The sequence below is a fragment of the Pantherophis guttatus genome, chromosome 8 (genome assembly GCF_059756535.1).
Source record: "Pantherophis guttatus breed Tessera chromosome 8, ASM5975653v1, whole genome shotgun sequence".
NCBI classification, from domain to species: domain Eukaryota; kingdom Metazoa; phylum Chordata; class Lepidosauria; order Squamata; family Colubridae; genus Pantherophis; species Pantherophis guttatus.
The window spans coordinates 26,407,451-26,423,752 of record NC_142070.1 but is presented as its reverse complement, the minus strand read 5'-3'; the positions used below and the strand labels follow the sequence as shown (position 1 = coordinate 26,423,752).

General features: G+C 35.0%; 1 protein-coding gene across 30 annotated transcripts in view; it reads right to left on the bottom strand.

Moving 5' to 3' along the window:
* Window positions 1–16,302, bottom strand: part of ANK2 (ankyrin 2) — a 286,613-nt gene that overhangs the window by 18,642 nt on the left and 251,669 nt on the right. For 25 of the 30 annotated variants that reach the window (XM_087874452.1, XM_087874455.1, XM_087874462.1 and 22 more), the window contains 5 exons: window positions 13,589–13,711; window positions 12,078–12,110; window positions 10,389–10,410; window positions 1,942–7,836; window positions 525–599 (listed from right to left, as the gene is read on the bottom strand). In XM_087874452.1, coding sequence (XP_087730578.1) covers window positions 525–599; window positions 1,942–7,836; window positions 10,389–10,410; window positions 12,078–12,110; window positions 13,589–13,711 — 6,148 coding nt within the window. The remainder of the gene's footprint in view (window positions 1–524; window positions 600–1,941; window positions 7,837–10,388; window positions 10,411–12,077; window positions 12,111–13,588; window positions 13,712–16,302) is intronic. The other 5 variants (XM_087874465.1, XM_087874463.1, XM_087874457.1 and 2 more) reach the window with 2 other exon arrangements.

Here is a 16,302-nt window from a genome sequence, read left to right as displayed (position 1 = left end):
ATTTTGCTATTTTGCTTTCCATTTATTTATTTAAAAATACTAACTGATGTTCTCAGGTGTTTTTAAATGAACATATGGTGCTTTTTATTTACTGTGGGCATTTTATAGTATTTTGGCATTTTGTGAAACACTGTGAGTCAGCAAAGATTGTTAGTAATAATAACAGTGCATATTTATTTTAGTACATATGTTTTTTAGAACCCAGTGTTATAACTTCATGTGTGCATATCGTATTTATATAGCAAGAAAGCATATATAGATATACCAATTAAATCTATACCATGCTAATAGTATTAAAACTTTTTACTGAATAGCGATTCAGAGAAGAGCTAAAATCAAGGGAGTGACTACTATTAACGTTTTTAAATTGCAACTGTTCAGTCAGCATGTTCAATGATTCTGGGAGCTTTACTCCAAAAAATCTGAAAGTGCAAGGTTGTATGGAATAAGCAAATACGTGAAAACTGTTGTTTCTGGCAAACATACAGATTAACAACTGTGATCTCTCCAAGGTTATACTTTACCTGTCCAGCTGAATCCAAGATGATCAGCAATATGTGCTAGTCTTTCTTCTAGTCTTTTCTGATCATCTTGTTGTTCTAAAATAAGATTAATAGAACAGTTGTTTATTTGTATGAAAATATTTTTTAAAAATGAAAGGAGTCTCCATAAAATAGGCCAGTGTTTTTAGAACAGTGGCTGCTTTTAAGTGAATTAAAGGCCTTGATAAATGACTAGATTTAAAATATTCTACTCTTCAGCAATTCATTAAGAATTTCTTTCAAAAATATGCATTAATGTGTTATTGGAAACACTGTCCTAAATTTTATGTAAGTTCCCATCTATTTTAAATAAAATAAAACAAAGGGAAACTAAATATTTTGCTGGGGCAGAGATTTCATTTTTCCATGCTACTTTGGCTAACAAATTAAATGGGTAGTATTTGTGGCCTCTAGAATCACTCTGTGTCTTCTTCTCAAACACTGAACTACATTTTAAGCCACACAACTTCTAACAGTTAAAACAAATTATGAATTATGTCAGGATGATATATTAAATCATATATTTAATCCAACATTTCATCTTCCCCCCCTCAATTTTTCCCTTCTTCACAAAAGTAGGCATGGAAAAGGAAGCACAAACTTGTTTGGAGAAAATATGCATAAAAGCAGCAGGAAAAATAGATATATCCAAAAGCCAAGACAATATCAGCAGAGTTTGAGTTTTTGTTTTCCCATAGACGCATTTTAGATCTTCAAAAAGTCTATTAGGAAATATATTCAGAATCCCACTATCATTTTTCCTTAGTACTCTATAGTACTACTGTAGGAGTGGATTCTTAAGAAAAAAATATACATGAACATTCCTCTCTAAATTTTAGAGGACTGAATCCATAAATTCAGTATTTGAAAATAGCCTTCAGTTAATTATGGAAGCAAAATTCAATGTGTTTCTAGATTCTGATAACTTTGACGCATATAAATGGATCTACATATCCAGAATTATAGTAATCTTACCTGTCTTTTTCTGTGTCAAAAATATTTCATTAAAAAGATTCAAGCAGAGTGATGAAAAATCAAAAACTAAAACTTGCATTGGTCAGCTGTACTACAAGTGAAATAATGTTATAAGTTTATTAGTGTTAAAACAACATTAAGGAAGTGTGTGTTTTTCATATGAGAAAGCTTATTTTGTTATATTTATGCTTTCCGTGAACATTTGCATTGTGCAATCTTGAGATTGTTTCAGAGACAGTAAAACACATAAAAAACACAAAACAAACGGAGCTCACACAAAGCACATTAATAAACATAGGAAGCTTTTTAAAACAACACACGAACCATACACCAAGAGCAGGGCAAGGAGTAAAATAGAAGAAACAGGCAAAACCTTGCGATTTATGACATGCGTAGCAAAGGGAACCCAGTGGCTGGCAAATACCTTCAACATGGTCAGGGACATTTTCATCAGGAATACGTTCAATCAGAGTCTCAATGGACTCATCCCAAATGGGCCTGGTGTCAAAGATGTCCTCGGCAAGTGACTGTTGGGTCTCAATGGATGGCACATTTTCAATAACCGAAACTTCTAGGGCACTACTACTTTCATCATCTGAAACTAATTCTTGTTCTCTCTCTGACTGTGTAAGTCTATCCACTAACTTGGAAGCTTCATCGCTAATCTCCTCAAAGAATTCTATAGAATTTTTGTAAAGGTCAAAAAAATGTTCCTTACTTTCTTTTGAGGGACTAACAGCATTTCGGGAAGTTGAGGCACTTCTGCTCTTAACAGGTAATCGTGAAGAAAATATCTTTGGTCGGGCAGTCATCAGCTCATCTGATTCTAGTTCAAGCTTCATCTCACCCACCCTCTCTCTGGTCTCTGCTTCTGACTCAGTGCAACTTCTAGCTTTGACTGAATGCTTAGCTTTTGAGTCCATGGAGGCACTGGCATCAGATTCAGATTTGCTCCTAATGTCTTGTTTCATAGGTACTTTGCAGGTTACATCAGGGACTTTAGCTGATTCTGACTGCCAGGCAGGTGTTTCTGTCTCTAAAGATTCTTGCTCACCTCTTTGAAAAATTGCCTTAACTGGAATTTTAGATTTTGGTTTGGAAGCATCATCCTGTGGTTCTTCCAGGCTGTCTATGAAGCCAACAGAAGGAAGGCTCTCAGCTTCTGACTTATCTGATGATGGGAATGTAGATGGAGTAGCCCTAATGGGGATTTTGGATTTGCTTTCACTACAAGGCACACTCTCCATGGCAGCTGTGGGGATTTCAATCACAGATTTCTGCTCCTCTGGGGAGGAATCTGGGGAATCATCTTCTTTTTCAGCACAAACAGACCTAGTGACTGTGGAAAAATTTAACTGTACATCAATCACTGTCTGATCAGGAGAGATAGGACAAGGCATCTGGGAGCTATCAAATGTATCACTAGAGGGAAGGTCATGATCAGCTGCTGTTATTTCTTTCTTTGGTGATTTTGAAGAGGCTGAAATACCCATTTTAATAGGAATTCGAGATTTAACATCTTCTTTTGTGCTACATAAAGCAGCGGTTTCATCCTCTGATACAGATATAAGGGGACTTTTCACAGCTGTTTCTGCTTTATTAAATTCAGAAGGTGCAACTGAAATGAAAGATTGTTCCTCAGGGGGACATTCTAGGCCTTCAGCTTCTCTCATTTCTTCAGATAATGACACTTCTTCCTGAGATGGCTCCCCCATCTGGAAAAAGTCTAAGCTTTCATCAGAATAATTCCTTTTCGTCATATCAATGGCACCACTCCTTGTCATTTCAAACAATTTTCCTTCCTGGAAAAGAAAGGGATTTGGTTCACTGGAAGGAGTCCCATCTTCAGTAGGTGTTCTGGCTGGTGTTGTATCAGGTGTGGTGCCTTGTGATCTCCTGTCTACCATTAAGCCAAATATTTTTTGTTCTTCCTCCTTCACTCTAGCCTCAAAAGCATCATCATCTTCACGAATTTGACTCCACTTGTCAGAATCCACATCTGTCCTAGTTATAATTACTTGGCTAATCATTTCTTCAGCTTCATGCCTGATACCTTGTAGAGCAGCTTCATCAAGTGATGTAGAGACTGATGTTGAAGATGGTCTTTTCTGAAAGTTGTCCATTTGCTTGGATTCTATCTCTATACAAACACCTTCTGGGACCTGAACTTCAGAACCTTCTGATAGTGTTCTATAAAAAGAATTCATGCTTGTACCTTCAGCCATTTTAGTTTTTTCTTTATCAGAATAATCTTCCTCAGATGACTGGTCTATTTTTGTTTTTAAATTAATTTCTCTACTAATTTCATCATTAGTAAAAAAATGTTGTGAAGGGACATTTTCATAAGGGCTTGTTATAGGCAAAGCACTGCTTTTGCCAAATTCTTCTATATCACTTTCATATTTACTTTTTGGGGTTGTTGGAGATGAATATTTTGTGGTGTGCTCTATGCTAGGAAAAGCCCTGTCTGTCATCTCTAACCTGTGATCTGTTCCAGCCATATCACTTCCCAAAGGGGAGTGGTCAGGTGAAACATTAGTAGCCAATACATCATTTTGTGAAACACAGCAATGAGAAGTGCCAGATGTACAGGAGCCCTCTGAAGTTCCTCCCATGCTAATTAAGTCATTTGGTATTACTCCTTCAGATGCTACACTATCTTTTAAAGAATCATCCTGCTGGTATGATGCCACTGAAGTTTCATATAACTCAGTTATTTTTTGAGCATCATCATCAGCAGAATGGTAGAAAGATTCCTCAGGTGGCATCTTAGGGCCATTAGGGCTAACTGTGTCACTCTCATCTGTACTATAGCACTTTGATTCGCTAGCCTGTGCGATGATGCTGGCATCAGAAGCAAGTGAAGTATCACACGACATTTTGGTTTCCTCAGTTGGTTTATCAGATTCTGTGTTATCCTCCTCAGTACTGAATGCTTGCTGCTTAGACTCAATAGGCTGAAATCCTGTCTCTTCAGGACTGGAACTGGAATCCATATTGGAAAGATGAGGTGAAGAAGGTTGCAGTCTCATTGTAGGTTCCATTAACAGCCCAGAATCAGCTTCTTTTTTCAGCTTTGTTAATTCTGGCTCACTTTCTGAGGATGAAGAGCTCTTTCTAGATACAACTCCAGAAGTCACTATTGTAGATAAAGCATTATCTTCTAGAGTTGTTGAAGGCAGCCTTTTAGTTTCAGAAGCACCTTCTAAATCAGAAGCTGAAATAATATCATCTTGTTTGAAATCCTTTCTATAGTCCCTCTTCTGTTTTTCTTCCTGTTCCATCTCATCAAACATCTTAATTTTGGCCACCATTTTAAACATCTCTTCTTCTGGAGTGTATCTTCTCTTTGGTTCATCTTCTGAATCATCTTCTGGCTCTTCATTAACCTCGGGAATTACTGCGGACTTGGGTATATTTGCAAGAATCTGTGATTCAGTTATTTTTGGTGTGATTTCATAACTAATTTCTTCAGAGCTAGGAGTCTCAGGTGAAAGAGGACTTTTTCCTGAGCTCTCCAAAAGAGATGTTTGTTCTAAACTGTCATCTTCGGCGCTTCCATCAGGGTCACGTAAGAGTCTAGATCGTACAGGTGCTAGTTCTGGGAAGTTTTCAGCTTTAGCAGGGATAGCCTGAATTGGACCAGGACCTGGAAAGAAGCCAGCCTTTGATTTCTGTTCTACAGGGCTACTTTCCAGAGAATCACGACAGGGGGATTCTTTGGTTGGACTAGGCTCAAGGGAATCAGGTGTTTTACGTGAAGAATTATCTTCCAACACTGGGCTTGCTTCCAATGAATCTTTATGACTTATAGCTATGGATTCATCTGCAGCTGGGCTAAGACCTTCTCCCTCCTGGCTAGGAAATGAAAGCTCTAGTCCTCTGCTAATGGTATATGGCTCAAAGGATGTGTCCTCATCTTTTTCAATAAAAGAATCAGTTGATTCAGTTAATTTAGTTAAATGTCTTTGATCTGCCAGCACTGATGATTTATCATGGAGAGCATCTTTATCAATCAGAGTTGAGCTAGAATCTAGGTCTTTGGAGTGTTCTTCTGAAATATGATGGGAATGGGATTCTGTGGTTTCTTTTAGGTCTTTGTCACAAATAGTAATTTCCTTTTCTGTTGGAGAAAGACCCCTTTGTGAATGCATTTCTGATGTCCTCTGCTCTGCACTGGCTAATATAGTTTCTTCCGTCTGGTCAGCAGTTTCTGTTTTCTTAGATGAAAATGGAAGGCTCTCGGGGCTTGTTTCTGGAGTTTCTGCCAAGCCCTCATGCTTATAACTTTCCTCAGAGCTGTTCTGGGGAGTTCCATCAAGCAGGCTACCAATTGGAGAGTCTGCTATGCCTTCATGCTTAAGACTTTCTGAGCTGCCATCCAAAGCACCACTTTGCAAGGAGAGTGTGGGCAAAAACCCATCTTTCACATATTCTGATGGAAATGTAACATTGAATGGACTGGTCAGAACTTGATCTAAGTGAAGCTCACCTTCCTCTGTAATTGAAATATGCCGCAACTGTTGGTATTTATCATTATCTTCCAGCTCTTCTTTTATGACATCAGAAAAATCAGTTGATGTCTTTCTATTTGGACTAATCTGAAGTTCAGTATCTCCTTGGTCATCAAATGTCAGGGCTACATCTTTGGATTTTTCTTCAACAATGACAGGAGGTTCTTTTTTTCTGTCACTCTGTGATTTTGTGATTAAATCTTTCTTCAGGGTTATATGAGGTATACTCTGCATGATTTTTTTAGATTGCAAACCTACCTCTGTCTGAGGTTCCTGGTTCTTTTTGCTTTTAGGACTGTCTTTTTTATGTGTGTCTCTAGAGGTTAATGCTAGCTTCTTTTCACTTTCTGCTTGACTAGCTCCTTTTTTAGTTGTCCCTTTGTCAGCATCCTGTTGTTTCTGCTTTGCAGACTTATGCTCAAAAAGTCCAGCTTTATGCTTTGATGGGTCTTGACCTGACTGGAAAGCTTTCATTAGTTCACGAACAGACATAGTTTCTTCAATTCTTTCTGTTTTAGAAGATGGTGACACAGAAGGCTTCTTGGATGTAGGAGAAACAGGAGGCTTTTTAGCTGTGGGAGAAACTGATGGCTTTTTAACTGTGGGAGAAACTGGTGACTTCCTTGACGTGGGAGAAAGAGTTGGTTTTTTTGTGGTAGGAGAAACAGCTGGCTTCTTAGTAGAAGGAGATGACAGTTTAGAAGGGGAGGAAGAAGCAGCAGAAGTTTTTGGAGAAGGTGGAATCTTTGTGGCTGGTGGAGAAGCTGAAGTCTTTGTGGAAGAGGGAGAACCTGGAGGTTTTGTTTTACAAATGATCTTTTTAGTCTGTGATGGCTTTGTAACAGGCTTCTCAGCTCCCTCTTTTCCTTGAAGTCGAACTGGCAACTTTGAACGGCCTTTCTGTTCATCTTCTACTCGCTTCTGAAGAGCTTTCACTTTATCTTTAATTGATCCAATAGGGGTTTCTTCTATAACTGGAGACACAGCAGTATCTTTCATAGGCTCTGCAATAGTTAATAGTTGTTCTTCATCTAAAGATTCCTCTGAACTGACTCTGTCTAGTCCTAAAGGCTTATCCTTTCCTTGGGTTTCTTCAACCTTTAGATTTAATTTATCTTTTAATTTCTTTCTAACAGGTTTTTTAATTTCCAGGGTAGGTTTGCATTGATCTTGCTTCTTTTTGTCTTTTTTATCTGCTTCAGAACCTCTGCTTACAACAACAGCTTCAAATCTTTCTTCTACTATGTCTTCTTGAAATGTCTTCGGTTGCACTTCATTCAAAGACACATAAACTTTTAGATCTTCGCTGAGATAATCAATCATTCCTGTCATATCTTTTGTTTCTTTCTTTGATTTTCCTTTGCCTAGTCTATTTTCTACACAAATAGGCTCACAAACTTCCAAAGGAACATTTTGCTTGGCCTCTTCAATTTCTTCATCACTTAGAAGAACCCAATCTTCTTCCACCAACTTTTTTTCCGAAGCAGATCTCTGCATAGCTGGCTTTTCTTTGGGGCAGCTCCCACTTCTTAGAATTTCATTCACTTTTTCCAAGTCTTCTTTAACTCTTTCCACAATTTCAAATGGTTCTCCAGGCTCTTCATCTGCAGCTTTTGTAAGATCTTTCACCTTAATAGAATCTGTTTTTTCAGAAGAGTCTGTTGTCAAAATTGCAGTCATTTTTATCAAATCTTGTTTCATCTCAGAGACTTCAGACAGCAAATCTGGACTTGCTAGGACAGGAACATCATTGACAAGATGGCTTTTCAGGACAGATGTTTCTGTAGATTCTGTTTCGTCATCATCTTTGATGGAAATAGGGGAAAACATTGGAAATAAATGGAAATCAAAAATAGAGATTGTCAAATGTAATCAGGATTGAAATGACTGTTTTTGATTGCAGCAGTAGGAGGATCAACAAAATGGTCTGGGAATGGTGGGTCCACAAATCTGATGGTGGAAAAAAAAAAGCAAAGCAAAGCTAATAGGGAAAACTGAAAAGGAAAGTAAGCAGGAAATAACTTGCTTAGTTTTTGCAGTCCAACACATCCATACACACAAACACCAAAGCTTTTATAAACCAAGACACCATAAAAACAAATTAAGGAAAGGAAAAGAAAGTGTGGAATTTACACAAAAATAGATATCTCAAGATTGTTCGGATGTTACAGATCAATGCTCAAATAAAAACAGAACAAAAGAAGGATTGTAATTGGTTGAAAACTGATATCCTCAAAGAGAAAGCCAGTGGTAGCAAACTTCAGAACCATAAGTCATTATTATATAAACATTATTCAATAATCAAAGTAAAATATCTATATTTACATTTAATTCTATAATACTTTACAATAAATGAAATACAGTGATATCTGAGGTAGCTGCAAACCGGCATTTCATCTAAGGGGAATCTTACATCCAAATAATGACACAGATAAAAGACATATTTCAAGAGGCATGGTCCTACTTTGGAACATCCTCATATTGAAATAAATAAGTAAATAAGATGGAAAAATAAGGGGAGGGGGATAATTAAAACACCACCATCACAGAACAGAGAATTCAAATGTTCAGGGAGAAAATGTAATGAATGGCAACCAGAAACATTCATACTGAGATATACAGACACAAACATACACACGATATATACATACATATATTGATATATATGTAAGCCAAGTTATTTCCATGCAAAGCAAAGCTGTTGCATACATTGCAGGGTAACTATTCTTACATTAAAAGAAGCCCAATAAAACTTAAAGGTTAAAAATTAAAATGGAATTAAATCACGTGGAAAATACTGTGGTGAAGTTGGACTTTCTATATCCAGTATATCCTATATACTTCATATCTGATTTGGAAAAAAACATTGGATATGACAAGAATAAAGATTAAAAAGTTTTGCAGTAAGGCTCCCCTTAGAGAAATCAAGGACTATATAGCTATTTCTAATTTAGTTTGTTAATCTGTCTTTTTTCATGATCAACCAGCTGTGGCTGTGAGCTGTGGATATTAGAGATGTGCCTAATGCTATTTGTATATATTCAACTTGTTTTTCTTAATCTTTTTTTCTGGGTTGCTGTGGATCTTTTGTGATATTGAAGAGTTCATTGTAACTGCTATTGATGAAAGCTTACTAGTTCTCTGCTAATAGAAGAGGTCATGAAAGGAAGAGGGCCTTTCTAAGGTAGGTAAATTGAGGACCCAGTTTGTGGGGGCAATAAACTGACTTTGTATAAAATATACAAAAGTATGAAGGCTATTGCTTAACACACTGTAAGCCGCCCTGAGTCTCCGGAGAAGGGCGGCATATAAATCAAATTTTTTTAAAAAAAATGGTATATATGATTAAAGTGGATTAGGGACTCAGTATTCCCCAAATAAGAAGGTGTGATTTAGCTACTGCAATTGTCAAATAAGATTTGACTGAGTTAGCGGCTGATTGACAACCTTATAAGGTAAACCAGACAGCAAACACAACCAGCTGGGCTAATTCTACTTTACTATAAAGTTATCTTAACAAATCTTGTATGTATATTTCTCTCCCTTTACAGTCCAAGAAACTGGGGAGGGATTCTTCTCAGCCTCTTACCCCATCCACATTCCTTCTGAAGGCTCAGCTGCCTTTATCTAATTGTTCCCTACATTGCTCTCTTTGCCTTGTCTCCCAAGGTCACTCCCACATACTATTACATTGATTTAGATAGGGTTGTTGGATTACTAGTCTCAACTACCTATTTCTGTAATGTGACTTAATTCTCTGTATACTTTTCAGCAGCTATCTTTAACCTCATAAAGATACCTAACTTTATGCTCATTTGTGGCAAAAATAATTCATTTCCAGCAAACAAAATTCTAAGAGATAAAAAATCTTCACAGAAATACTTCACCAGAGTATTAAGACATAGATAGATGGTTTAAAGATCTTTGTTACTTTCAACAGTATCACTTTTATACTAGCACCTAGGCATTTTCATGTGAGTAATTTCATGACGAGTTTTGACAGTTTGAATATTTTAATTTTTAAAAGTGATACTGTAATTAGTTTATGAAATGAAATGAATTCAGGTCATGTACTTAAAATAAAAGGGAGAAGGTGTTACAATATAGAGGGCTAACAGCAATAGCAGGGTTACCAGGTAATTAAAAAAAACCAAGAATGCTTAGATGAACTAAATATTTTAAATATTTTAAATTATTAATAACAAATAACAGATTTCATCTAAAGACTATAATTAGGGTATTATAAACTTATATTTATAAAGTTAATATGATCACCCGTGGCAATTAAAGTTTGCAATCCCTTTCATGCTTTATTAGATAATTCATGCACATCATAATAGTTTTGTTAAAATCTTACGTTTTTCTGATGTCATATCAGTCTGAAAGAAAACAAAGAATGAATGGGTTATAAAAACATGATGTTACAATAACCAATGGAAACTACTCTGAACTAGACCTAGGCTACAATCTTTCATTGTAGAAATGCACATGACATTAACAGCTCAATTCTCAATATTCTCATACAAAGAACCAAACTGAATTCATTTTCTTCTTAATAAATATTCTTAGGATTGCAGTTAAGTTAGTTACTTAGAGTGATGGAATTAGCCATGCTTTTACGTCATTAGAGATCATGAATTCAATTTATACACACAATACTAATGGTTAATTCACTGTATTTATTATACTGGATGTTAAAAAGTGAGGGCACAAGCCATTGAACTGGACAGGGTGAGATGGTAAATAATTCAGAAATGGAAAGTGGGTTATTTTTAACCTGCACTTAGGAAAGTATTTTGAGAGGTTAGTAGCAAAAATGGTGACATACAATAAGCTAGAAATAGTCTAAAGATCTTTTAAGATTCAAAGCATTTATATTTATATTTTTGCCATGTTTTGCTAGAGAATTTTGAATCATCTATTTTACTAAAAGTTTTTTAAGTATAAAATACTATATTTTTACATGCTATTTATTCTTCTATATTTTTATTCTTTGTATTTTCTTTTACAAATAATTACTTTTGAATATTCTATTTTTATTTATATGCCTATTTATTTATATGTTCTTTACTAGTCAGCAACTGAAGATGTTAATTCATGATTTTATATTTACAGAGAATCACTTCCCACTAAAATTTTAAAACTTTGCCCCTGCATTTTTTAAAAACTTTTTTGCTTTTAATAATTATCCATTGTCTGCATGTTGCTATAAAAGCCTTATGAGAAAAATTATTTCATCAAAATAACTCAATAGGGAACAGTTTTGCTAACTGCAATTCAGGTCATTTTGCACTGTTGCAAAGGTAATTATATTGGAGACAAATTACAATAAATGACTCCAATTACCTGAAATACTCGACAATTGCAGTTAATTTTAGAAATTATAAAAGATTCTAAGAACTTAAAGAAAAGACATCCTTTCTTTCTAATTATTGTTTGCTTGACATTTATTCCTGGATAAAATAGCTAAAAGAACAAACTCACCTCAACTACAAGGATGTAAATATAAAAAGTTAAATCAGCTGTAGCTTGAACTTTCATTATCCTTAGAGGACATCACTAATAAATATGTAAGCTTTCACTTCAGAACCAGTGGAGTGGACTAAGTTGTATATGCGCTATGTTATTAAAGTAGCTTAGCTAACTTAGAGATATAAATTTTATATATTTAGATAATTTACTTGTAAATTGTATATGTGTCTCATTCATTGGTAATATATATTGGTTCAAATTAGCAATTAACATTTACTGCTTATAAATATATATTTCTTTTTCCCTTTCAGTTAATCTCTTCTCTCTTTCCAAAACAGAAAATGTAATGGAATAAATATGGATTCTAGATAGTTTATAACTGGATTGATTGCAAAGGGCTTATGAAACTTGGTCAATATTTACATGAAATAATTGATTTGAGATGGGGCCACTTCTAGTCAATAGGCAATAAGTTGTTCATACTTGACATAAAGTCATCTGGCATTCAACTGACTGCTCTTTCCCAATTTAGATCCTTATCCTAGCAATTTTACAGCAGAATTAGCAAAGTTACCTCTTCTTCCTGTTCTTGATCTGATTCTGATTCCTTTAATCCAATATGCCATGCAAGAAAAGAAAAACAGAGCAAGGAAAGATAGGATGCAATTAAAGGAAAAGTATGATTTCTGGACACATTTAATTGGTAAGAATACATAATGAAAACAATTTTTGCACTTTCTCCTAAGAAGGAAAGAAAAGAGAACAGGAAAGTTGGTTTAGTTAAGAAAAGTGGGGATTCAGGTAAGTTCGAAGAAGAAAAGCTATTTCATGTTGGGATTTTTTGTTTATTATGTATTGAACTTACAACACTGTTTCTCAAATATGCCAAAATTCAATCTGTGTAGAAAGTTTCTTAAAGATAACTTCTTAAAAATAACAACAAGAAAATGTAAGCATTAGTATAGATTTATATTTGTATCACTAGTTAAGTTTCAAATTTAATGTTGCTATGTTCGAATTACATTGAAGTTAGAATATTTGCATGTGGTTTCTCATACAATTTTCCTGTTTATTTAACTAACTATACAAGTCATCTATGAACAACATAAAGCTGGAAAATAAGCCAATTAGTTTGGGGCTGAGTAAGAAAGCTATAAATAAAAAATGCCAAATACCAAATCTGTTTTACAGTTTTAATTTTTTTAAAAAAGAAAAAATTGTCCAGCATTATCCTGCTAATCAAGTTCACTATGCATGCAAATGCACACAAAAATGGCTTAATGAGTGAGTGTTAACAATGTTGGTTGTTACAGATTATTGATAAATGTTAACTCATCCTAATGAGCCATTGCTTCCATATAGTGTTGAGACATATACCGTATTTTTCGGAGTATAAGAAGGACCTTTTTCCCCCCTAAAGGGGGGTGAAAATTTAGGTGCATCTTACACACCAAATGTAGCCCCGCCCATCCACTGGCCCCCACCCTTTGGCCTCTGCCTCGCAGCAGTTACCTCCTTGCAAGCAAACAGCAAGAAAAAACAGCTCCTTTCAGCTTCAGCACAGCCTAATTAGCACAAGTTGATTGGATTGGCCTGCCGACTCTCAGCTGATTTGTTCTCAGCTGTTTTGCACAGGGCTCTGCTGCTTGCTGCAAAGAGGTAAATTGCTGGAGCAGATTTTTTTCCCCCTTGGGCTAATCAAGCTATGCTGAAAATGAAAATGAAAGTAGAGCAGTATGTTTGCTGTTTGCTGCAACAAGACAAAATTGTGCAGAGGGACATTTCTTTTTCTTCTTTTCCTCACCAAAAAAGTTAGGTGCGTCTTATACTCCAGTGCGTCTTATACTCTGAAAAATACGGTATATGACTCTCAACACTCAAGGAAACTAGAGATCCTCTGACAGGAAAGAATGCTACATAATTTATGCACCCCAAATATGTGATATTAAATCATGGATATTTACATAATGCTATGTAATTTAAAATTTGTGAAAAGTACAAAACTATAGAACAAGTTTAGTGTATCTTAAATTACAATGTAGAAGTGTAAGTGTATAAGCAGGTTATATTTTAACTGGGGAGTACCTTTGTGTATATTGGTAATGTGATATTCAGATTGCAGATAGCTTGATGTACCAGACCTCTTGAAGATTTAGGCTCTTTCATAAATGATAGACGTCCACAAGATTCTTGTGTTGTATCCCGAACCTAGTGCAGAAAAATAGCAGGAATTCAAACCCAACACTCTGAACATGTCAGTACTGCATGTATCTCTTTGTTGGTGAATATGGGCAATAGTGTATTGGATTCCAAAGTCATATCTTAAGGAGAAATCCTAATTTGCAAGGAATAAAGCTGGGTTTTAATTGTGATATGCTGGCAAAAAATATGCCAGAAATAATCAGTACTTTTCTTACTCAGCAAGTATTACTGCATGTCACAGATAGAATTAAAGGTGAAATCTTCAGCTGACTAAAGCATGATGAGTGGTGGAGGGCCCATCTGATGACAACCGTTACTGTGTTGTCATTTAGTGTGTCACTTAATGTGACTTAAAATGAAAAGATAAAAAGCATGGCTATGAATGAGACCAGGCAGAATTAAATACTATAAATCTGAATGAAGATAGTCTGATCTTATTAAGCAGTGTTGCTCCCCAAATTTTCATGTGCCTAAGGCTGCAGGTCTTGTAAACTATTATGCTTGAATGTATAGTGAGAATATTTGTACATCACTGTATCATAATCAGCTTAGACATAGATTACCAGAGAGCTAAACTCATGTATTTTGTCAAAACCCTAACACAACAAACTTGTATAATTTACCAGAACAGGACTGAACAGATATACTGCTTTAAATATTTAGTAGTAGTTTTTCATGACAACAGACCCTGGAAAGTCTATAATGAATATATTCAGCAAGTCATGATTTCAACAGGCTACGCAAAGTTTACTTTACTCCAAATGATATAAACTGATACAGCTAAAATACTAGTCTTTTTAAAGCTAAAATACTAAATATTTTATGCAGTTCAGGTTTACATATGAAGAAAATGCCTCCCAAAAATACAAACCAAGTTTTAAGGTCATTATTTGCCATACTATATGATACCCCAACATTGTACTCAGGCAACATTGTACTCAAGCATGTTGGAAATATTTGGACTTCCTTTTTCTATAGAGTTGCTATTGCTAGTTTTAGCTGCTGATTGTTTCTCTTCATGGACAAAGGCAATAGAACAGGAAGAATATCTGCGAGGCTGTAGATTTCTTATTAATTTTGGACTATGCTCTGGTCAAAAAGCTAAGATTAAAAATACTGAGCTACATCAAACAATGTTCAATCAGTTAACTCTGTCAGAGTTTAGGATATTGCACACCCTAACTTTCTTTAGCCTGAGGAAAGTATTTTTCAGGGCCAGGCAAATCCTCCCATCATCACATGATATATTCTTCAGTCACAAGGAATTTGATCAGTATGATGCTATATGTCCTTTTTTCTGCTAAATTTTATAAGCATCTTCAAAAGGACCATCTCTTATTAACTGCACCTGGGAAAATGTCTGGTTTTTATATCCAACTTGTATTTCCAAACTCGTATCATAAAACTATCTACATGGAAGTCAAATGTAATGTTGCAGATATTAAAAAGAGGCAACAGTTAACTTCCAACCTCACCTGACAAAATTTTCTTTTTTCTGATTTTATTTGGTCATTTGTATAACTGGTCTTCGGAAATAAAAAAATGCAACATTTGAAATTGAGTTAATGAATATTTACAACAAAGTGGAGGTGAAGGTTTAATTATGAATCAGAAGATAAACTGTGGTTATCCAGCTTGCTACAAGTAGGTTTGAAAATACAAATACATGGGTTGATAATGGTGGCCATGTCTAAAGAATGGTGATAATGAAAGAACTAGGGATGAAATCTGGAAAAAGTTATGCAGTCCTAGGAATGAATGGAATTCAGAGGAGTGTGGTGGGAACTTTGCTAGGTTCCATTATTGGCTGAATAAGAACAAGTCAAGAGACTTCAAAAAATGATTGGGTCATTCATATATCCAAGAACAAAACAGCATTATATCTATTCAGTGAGTATGTGTTTAGAAAAAGTTCTGTTTGTTTCAAAAAGACCTAATAAAGGATACAAGAAAAGACCTTAATATAGGATACAAAAAAAAAAAAAAAGATTCTATATATGGGACAGAATGTCAAGATTGTCTCCTGGAAAAAAATGGATATACTAGAAAAGGAAAGAAACATGAGCGAACGTAAAAAGATTGCAAGAAGATATCGTCTATCTTCTATATAAAACAATGTTAAAGACAGACTAATTTCCTAACAGAATACATAGAAAGTGGATATATGGGAAGAGGATTTGAAACTACTTAGAACAAAATCAAAATAATTATATTACAAAGTGCCAAAATGTGTGTGGAATATTTTACATATTTGAGTGGGAGTAATATGTCAAACAATGGAAATTAAACAAATGTTGACTGAGAACCTTAGTGATTGCATGATTCTATACAGAGCAATATGGATCTGAAAATTATAGTATCAAAGACTAAGGCAGTGGAATTTGATGGGAAAATGGAGTGAATAATTGCAAGTTATGTATAAATGGCAAAAAGCTTAAACAATTACGTGGATTTGTATATGTTGATAGAATGTTATCAGGACAGACAATTACAAACTCTACAAATGCCAATAATGAGTAATATATGGCAACAAATGAATGTTTATTAAAAGAAGCAGAGTATAAGGATTGTTTCAGCTGACTTTGTTATATGAAAGT